The 8,999-nt window shown below is 33.6% G+C and overlaps 1 protein-coding gene across 1 annotated transcript; it reads right to left on the minus strand.

Annotated features, from left to right (window-relative positions):
* Positions 1–2,034: 2,034 nt before the first annotated feature.
* Positions 2,035–3,147, minus strand: LOC131059334 (ethylene-responsive transcription factor ERF038). Its single transcript, XM_057992586.2, has one exon. It carries the CDS (start codon positions 2,839–2,841, stop codon positions 2,365–2,367), a length of 477 nt encoding a protein of 158 aa, XP_057848569.1. The 5' UTR covers positions 2,842–3,147; the 3' UTR covers positions 2,035–2,364.
* Positions 3,148–8,999: the final 5,852 nt, after the last annotated feature.

An 8,999-nucleotide genomic window follows, 5' to 3' on the forward strand; every position in this document is an offset into this window, starting at 1 on the left:
TATTTTCAACATTAAGTTGTAACACCTTAATACTTGTTTTTATTGTCTTATTTTCAACATTAAGTTGTAACACCTTCATATGTCATAATATTATTCGTCTATATCTCTAAATAATATAGTTATAATTAATTATTCCATTGCATTATAACATTGAAATTAAATACACATTTTCAATCTCTTTTTCTACAATAAAATTACATATATTTCATGAAGGTTTACTTCAATAAATAGATCTCCATTTTCATGATATACCATTACACAAGCAAAGGATAATAAGTTATATTTAGATGAAAGAGTGTTTCAAAGAAAGATCAAAATGATAAGAACTAAAAAATTCAAATAGAACTAGATGAGCTATTAAAACTATTCAATATATATAAATATAATAAATATAGATTAAAAATTATTAATATAAAAAATAATTTATATTATAGAACATCTTCATATACATAAAATTTCTATTGTATATAACAATTTTTATTAATTGAAATTTTAAAATATATAAAATAAAATAAAAAAATCAATAAAAATGATCAAAAACTAGATAAACATTCCCTGTACCTTAATAGTTTAATAAAAGAACACACAAGATATTGAGAATTCAATGGTAAATACATTTTTTCTTTTTTCCATAAAAGGCTCAGGGCCTGAATATATACTATATAGATACACATTGACAATTAGATAGTAAATATATATTGAAAATTAAATATTAAATGGCTTCGCTGAAAAGAATAAAATGAAAGTATTTATATAATATATATACACATTGACAATTAGATAGTAAATACATATTGAAAATTAAATAGTAAATGGCTGAGTCGAAAAGAGTAAAATGAAAGGCTCAAATGATAATAACTAAACAGGAGAGTGAATCATTAAAACTATAAAACACAGGGAGAGATCGATGGGGCCACGAATGCGTTAAGCTTGTGATTTATTTCTTGGACAGACTGGATGTTTACTCTAACGAGCAAGGCGTGGTGAATAGAAAAAGAGAGACAAATACTCATTACATTAATGTTCACTTTGGGTCATAGCTTTTGTAAGAGAATTGTACAAACATGACAAAAAAAAAAAGAAAAGAAAACAATAAACAAACTAGATATGCTTAAACTAAGTGAATATGGGTTTAATAAGGAAGACAACCAATGTTTAAACACAGAAGCATTGGATTCTCACCTTGGTGGTGGATTGGATATGACTCTATTCATTCTAGAAAATCTTGATTACCCAAGAATCCAATGTTTCTGTCTGAATATACTAAAGAGCTTTCTGAGTTCATATTGTATCTCTTGGCTGTTGGGGCCAGTACTTCCAAGTTAAAATAATTCCGATTTTTCTTTAAACACATGAATATTTTCACTGGTTCTCAAAAAAATTCCCAACTAAAATTTAAATCAGAACTCACGCTCTGGAGTTTTTTCGTTTGATGACAAAAGTTTTGGGAAAAACTGCGGAAGACATAGTTAAATCGATGTTTTCTATTTTATTTTAAGGTTTTAATTTTTTATAGATTTTTTTTTTGAAATCTAGGATCTTTAATTTGTTATTGGGTGGTTCTACAACTGATTTATTGGCTCTCTAAGTGACAATTTGGTTGATATATCAATCATTTTCCTAAGAAATTCAGTTTGATAAATAAAGTTTTGAGAATCATATTCTGAGTCTAAATCATGGCTCAGGAATAAAGACTCTCTGCATTTCATTTGGTTTCTTTAAGAAAGTTTGTGGAAAAATTGAGTACTCTATGCAAGTTTCTGACCTAACGGGTGTATATTTTTGGATCATATTCAGCGATCCATCCTCAAAAAGAGGAATATGGACAATTTAAATCAGAAACTTACATATATTATTTCTCTTTTGATCCATTATCATCAAAATAATACAAAATATAAGGCTAAAATTTTGACGATAACCCACACATTCTGCTACAAATCATTAACAGAAGCTCATCAAAATAATAAAAAATAAAAGGCTAAAATTTTGACGATAAACCACACATTCTGCTACAAATCATTAACAGAAGCAAAATTAAAACAAAATTTTCCCAAGAATATTTTCTCTAATCACAGTGGGCTATAAAAACCTCATCTACACTATTCGTTTGGTTTAAAGAGAACTCCCAATATAACCTTGATTTTACAAAACCCTAATGCGAGAGAAATCCTTTCGTCAATGAGCGCGAATTTTAACTGAGATGTGGACATCCCAAAATTATAGCCATTTCTTAACAAGTAATCTGCTTACATCAACCATGGTTATTGTACATGACAGAAACCATGATCACAACTAAAGAAAGTCAATAGGGATTCTGACATTTATTTGTCTAAACAACCATGGAGAAAATAACCGGATCGGAACTTATTTGGGAGAAAACAATTGTAATCCAAGTTCCAAGCGCGTATGTACCTTAGAACATTTGGGAAATTGTTGGTCCGATCCATCCTTGCAGGTTAAATCATCTTCAAAATTTCTCCTCTGAGAAGATGAAATTTCACTGTGACTGTCAAAGTGGGAAGCACGAGCGGCTTCAGCAGCTGCAGACTGTATATCTCGTGGATCCAGCGATGAAGGGCGAGGAAGAGAATTTACCATCTCTGGAAAATTAAGCAGAGCAGAAGTTCCCTTGAGACTGAAAGCCGCCACGTCGTGAGCTCGAGCCGCCATTTGTGCAGTCTCGTATGTGCCCAGCCATATCCTTCGTTTATTCTTTGGTTGCCTGATTTCAGACACCCATTTTCCCCAGCTCCTTCTCCGGACTCCTCTGTACGTCTTACACTCAGTGCTTGCTTCTTCTTCTTCCTCAGCCCCACTTTTGTTCATGTCAAACTGTTGCATTTCCTTCGTTTAAAATGCCCAGTTGGGAATCTACTGGCTTATATAATTTACACTACAGAACAAAAGTTTCACAGCAGAAATCCTGATGGGAAAATTTTCAAAGCCCTCGTGAACTGAAAACATTATTATATGCTACCAGTGTGTTCCAATGTCAAATGTTACAACTGTATCCTACTCTAGTTGAGTAAACTAAACTACACTACGCCACATTTTCTCTTTTAAACCACAAGTCAATTTATTGCCGGCGTACATTTGGGTGAAGATAAGTTCAGAGCTATTGTTTTCTGCACAGCATACATTTCTGAAATGTCTGACATTGTTATATTGAAGTAGTGTATTTAGATTGAATTAGTGGGATTAGGTGGTCATGAATAAGATAGGTAAATGTTTGGTGCGGACATTGAGGGATTTCTTAAAATATTGGAAAAATTATACAGTGAGTGATGCAATCTGATTGTGCTTTATGTTTGCAGGTCAGACGGTATGTGATGCACAGGAGGGTACCATCATTTTCGTATTTGTTTTTATATTGAATTATGCTTTAAATATTATAGATGGATAGATGTAGTTGTTTATGAGAGTAAATTTATAATTGTTCATGGTGGTAGTAGTTTAAAAGAGGGAAAAGAGTGAAAATTTGTCATTATAAATATTATATTTAAGTATTATAGAATTATAATGTTTTATCAAATGTATAAAATTGTTATGTTAATTAAATATTATAGTACAATCAAATATTTCACATTTGAACATGAGAGAATTATGATCATTATAAAGATGTCTTAACTTGGAAGTCATAATTGTTGTAATATTGTAATAATAGCTTGAACATTATTCATATCATGGAAGCTTGTCCTATGAATTTTGTTTTTATTGGGTACAATCTTTAAAATGGTAGAAATTTGATAGGTATCAATTATCTAAGCTATTTTGAGTCTAGATCATCATGTTTATCTCTTCTAGAGGTTGTAGTTGACATTCTAGATGATAACCTTTTTTTCCAAGCTCCTTATTGAGCTTGAGCCACTTCTTGAATTATACATAAGTTTGTCATCTAAAAGGATAAGTTAGAACAATGGATATTTATTTTTAATGTCTAAAGAGAGGATACAATGTGAGAAGACAACCGGCCAATTGAACTTCCATAAGTGTTTCATATTCACTTGATGACAAGTATTATTGATCATATTGAGAGACATGGGTAAAGCAAGGAGGGAAGAATTCCCTGACCTATAAAATTGGAAAATTGTAGGAAACAAAAGAAAGAGGGTCGATGGAAGTTCATGAACATCATGGAAAACCCAAAAGTAATGCTTGGTAGACTCTTTCTTAGAACATAAGAGATAAGTGTAAAGTGGGTGAATAAATTTGAGGTTACCACTAATACAAATCTTGGCATAAAAGAGTTTCCACGTCATAATTTGAGATTGAACATCCATTTTAGATTGCCAAATTAATTTAAGTTTTCTCAATTTGAGTGAACGTACACTTCCATTAAGGATTGAGACAACTTTCTAAATGATTGAGATAATCTTCTACTTTTGTAAGAAGTTGTAATGATAGACAGTGGATAGTAGGATATATAGTCTATATGAAAAACTAGTTCTAAAGATCAAGCAAAGGCTATTTGCCAGTACAATAAAGACTAAAGCATAACCTAAGTTGTTATTAGATATTATAATCGATCCTTGGAACTATTGGATATTGTTGGTAATTGTTGCTGCTAGGACATATGTTGTTGTCATTGATGTCAACATATTCCTATGATTTACTCCGATGTGTTTGGGAAGATCTTATGATCCGGTTTTGGAGTGTTGTTTTGTTGATCACTGTTTTGCAGAGTCCAATATATCCTCTGGTATATTCTGGTGTGATTAGATCTTGTGATGAGATTTTGGGATATTGCTTAGGATGGTCTTATGTATCTTCATTTCAGATGGTTCATGATTTGGTGCTCCACAAGTTATCTTTCTTGGTGACAGTTGTTGGTTTGAGTATTCATGAGTTTTTGATGTTGATCGATGAAGATTTGATAAGTGGTGTTGGCGCAACTGTTCTTGGTGATTCTAACGTTCTTGTTGGTGTTTCCTAGTCATGTCCTATTTGTTTTGGTGATCCGCATTGATCATTGTGCGAGTTTTTGGTGGTTTCTATCAATTGGTGATGATTTTCATGTTATGCAGTATTTCTGGTGGAGTAGCCAGTTGCAGTTGATCTTGGTGTGATTTTCGGTGGAGTTGAACATTTGGGAATCTGATTTAGGTCCATGTAATGCTATGTAAATCATTATATTAGTCTGGTGGTCGATCTTTGTATCATGTGATGTAATTTTGTAACTGAGGGTTGAGGGTTTAGCCAACCTTGTTGTCAAGGTTGATGAATTGTATATATAGGTGTTATATTCATGTAATTTAGGTGTTGATGTTCTGTTTGCATTATCAGAGAGTGGTGAATGTGTGAACAAAAGATTTATCTTTCGGTGTTGTGTAAAAGAGATATTGGTGTTGTTGGGTAGACATATGTGCTTAACCAGAATTGTAATCAGGCATTCATAGATGCTATTCTTTTAGTTCACTTCTTCTGGATGGTAGTCTAAATCTTGTTGTAAGTCGGTGAGACTTCCCTGAGGGTTGTAGCCTTTCAGGCCATTATAGTTGAGGAGTGAGCTCAAGGCAATGTGCCTGAATGCATGTGCATTCCCCATTGTAATATTTTCACATACTATTGTAGAGTATCATCTTACTATGGGTAGGTTCCCATCGTGGTTTTTCCCTTAACTGGGTTTTAAATGTCAAAATCTTGGTATTGTGTGTTGTGTTGTCATTTTTCTTATCTTTATTATTGTTACAATTTATGAGATCTATTTTTGTGATTGAGTTTGATAATCCAGTGAAGACTGATTCACCCCCCCCTCTCAGTCTTTCATCATGGTTGTTGCTAACAATTGGTATCAGAGGTAGATCCTTTGGTAGAATGTAGATTGCTTGAGGAGATCCAAGATGGCAGCTCAAGGTGTTATCTTTGGGAAGGATAGTCTAAGGTTTGATGAAAGTAGCTATGCTATATGGAAGGATCGGATGGAAGTGCACTTGAAATGTCTTGGTGAAGATTACTGGAAGATTACAAAGAATTCCTATATTGTTCCTCTAAATGGACCTTCTACTTCTAATGAGATCAAAGAAGTTGAACATAATATTAGAGTGAAGGAAGCATTGCTTAGTGCCTTGACTGATTCTGAGATGACAAATGTAATGGGACTTCAGACTGCACATGAGATCTGGGAGAAGCTTGAGACCCTGTATGAAGATGATAAACAAGTGAAATTTGCTAAGTTACAGAGCTTGAAAGGAAAGTATGAGACATTGAAGATGGGAGATGATGATAATATACACTCTTTCATGGGTAAGGTGAATGACCTTGTCTTAGGTATCAGATGTGCCAGTGGAACCCTTGAGAAAGATGAGATTGTTGTTGGCAATTGACACGCTATTGGTTAGGTTTCACTATGTTGTCATTGATGGCAACATGATTTTGGGTTCTGACTTCATATGGTGTATCGACATGCACTTCACAGATTCTACACTGGCACTGGCACTGGCACTAGCACTGGTAGGTCAGAAAGATTTCTTTGGTCACTAACAATGCATGTCGACATGGTATAGTAAAGGTTATCGGTATTGGAGGCGACTTATCTTGGATCCGACATCGACAACTTGTTTTAATGTTTATTCATTTTTGTTATATGGCTGACATGTAATCTGATATTGTATATATCTTTGTAAGTTGACATAGGGCATAAATTTGTATAGGGTATATAGGGTAGATTGATTAGATCATTTTGTAATAAGGAGAGAGACATGGTAATGGATATATAAATGTAATGTGATGTGAAATATATTAGAGAGATTGTGTATGTGAGGAATTCATTGTAAGGGTTATTCCAGTAAAGGAGTTTAGGGTTTCAACCAGAATAGATAGAGCTTAAACCAAAACTGTATTCTGGCATAGAAGATGCTATCTTAGTAGTTCACACTTCTTTGGATTGTTGTCTGGAATTTTATGTAGTAAGTGAGGCTCCTATTTTGATTGAGCAGTGTGCTCTAGACTATAAGCCTTACAGCAAGCATAGGCCCATCATATATTGTAATATCTCTTCATATGGCCAGTGGATTGATATTGTGGGTCACAAATCCCACTATGGTTTTTCCTCATTGAGGTTTTCCACGTATAAATCTGTGTGTTATGATTCTCATTTATATGTTTGGCTTATTGGTTGCAGTACTTCTTTCAATTATGTTTATACTGATATACCGGTTGGTGCATGAGTGTTTTGTTAAGGCTAAAATCTACTATTTTGGTATAACATTGATTCACCCCACCTTCTCGGTGTTATTGGTTTCCAACAATTGGTATCAAAGCCTTGTACCTCGGAGGAAGTTTAACAACTTGAGGAAGATCCTAAAACCAAAATCGTTGAATATGGCTTTGGAGAAGCAGCTTGAGATGGCAGTTGAAGATTATGATGCTAAAAGATTGAAGAACTTAAAGCTACAAGATGAGTTGAATTCTGCTAAGGAATTTATTCTTGTCCTACAAGAGAGGCTTGTTGGCATTCTACACTCTTATGAGAATGGTTTATGAATGGTTGTGTTGTCATTGATGGCAAACTGATTGACAAACTAACAGGCAACCGACTGGCATTCACCAGCATTAAGATTTCTACATACACCGGCAAGCACCAGAATCGACAAACACTTACACTGGCACTCAGATTACATCGGCAATAGTATACTGGCACTCAAGCCGACATAGAAATATCTTTTATTGTAATATAATTATCTTTTTGTAAGCCGACTTGGTATATTGTAAAAGACTCATATATGTATGAAGTCTTGTAGGTCATTTTGGTAAGTGATGTGTGTGATGAAAGATGAATGATATGATGTGAATTGATAGAAGAATTTTGTATAAGGACAACAAGGTTTTGGTTATAGACTGAGTTTAAACTAGTATTGAACTTGGCATAGTTGATGTTGATTTGAGAAATACATTATATTGGATTTAATTATCCATTTTTGTAAGTTAGTGGGACTTCTATTTTGTAGTTGAGAAGTGAGCTCTAGGTTGCTAGCCTTCCTGCATGTGCAGGCCCCTCATGTAAGTAATATTTATTCATTGGCCAGTGAGTGAATATTGTGGGTTACAAATCCCATCGAGGTTTTTTCCACACCGGGTTTCCTCATTAAATATCTTGTATTATGATGTGTTCTCTATGTTGTCTCTGTTATTCTTATTTGTTGTATTAATTCTTATTTACCGGTACACTATTTTGAGATGCAAATTTTTAAATAAGTATAAATATTTCATTAACTGGTTAGACACTGATTCACCCTCCCCCCCCCCCCAGTGTCTTTGGGACTGTCATTGATTTTAACAAGACTATCATCTATTCAAGCTAGGAGGAAGGAACTTTTGCAAAATCAGGATGATGAAGAGGAAAATGCACTTAAGGAACAATGTCAGAAATTGAGTTAGGAGAACATGGTAATGAAGAATGAAATGCAAGCTATGACTATGAGGATTGTGAGGCCCTACCCCGACTCATCCTAGCATTTCAGTGATTTTCATGTTGAGACTATTATGGATGCTTTATTTCTATGTATTATGGGTTTAGAACTTGTATGATTCCATGATTTGGATAACATTGATGTATATTGATGCTTCATTTCTATGCATTATAGATATAGAACTCTATATGATTCTAGAGTAGGATGACTTTGAGATGTTGTATGTCATTATTGGATTTGCAAGACTTTACTATGATGATAGAAATAGGATGCATGTCTTATGTATGGATCAAAATTATGAGGATTATGATAATTACTTATGTGGATTTATTTGGATAGAAGATATATTGATTTGTTTAATGTCAAATGTATACAGAGTGCTTGATGTGTATTCTTATTCATGTGTTTAATATTTTATAAGGTTATTTGGAACTACTAATGTGTAATTGAGTTGCACAGGAAAATTATCCATGTGACCATGGAAATACTATGGAGAACCAAACCTGGACCTATGTACATTCGTAAAACCAGGGGTTGTCTATTTGGAGAGACAACACCCCGTATGTATCGTATTTTATTTGTGAAAGTAAT

This window comes from Cryptomeria japonica, chromosome 9, assembly GCF_030272615.1.
Source record: "Cryptomeria japonica chromosome 9, Sugi_1.0, whole genome shotgun sequence".
NCBI classification, from domain to species: domain Eukaryota; kingdom Viridiplantae; phylum Streptophyta; class Pinopsida; order Cupressales; family Cupressaceae; genus Cryptomeria; species Cryptomeria japonica.

Bases quoted from the DNA above. Each gene is read 5' to 3' on its own strand.
- LOC131059334 (XM_057992586.2), bottom strand. From the start codon at position 2,841: ATGCAACAGTTTGACATGAACAAAAGTGGGGCTGAGGAAGAAGAAGAA.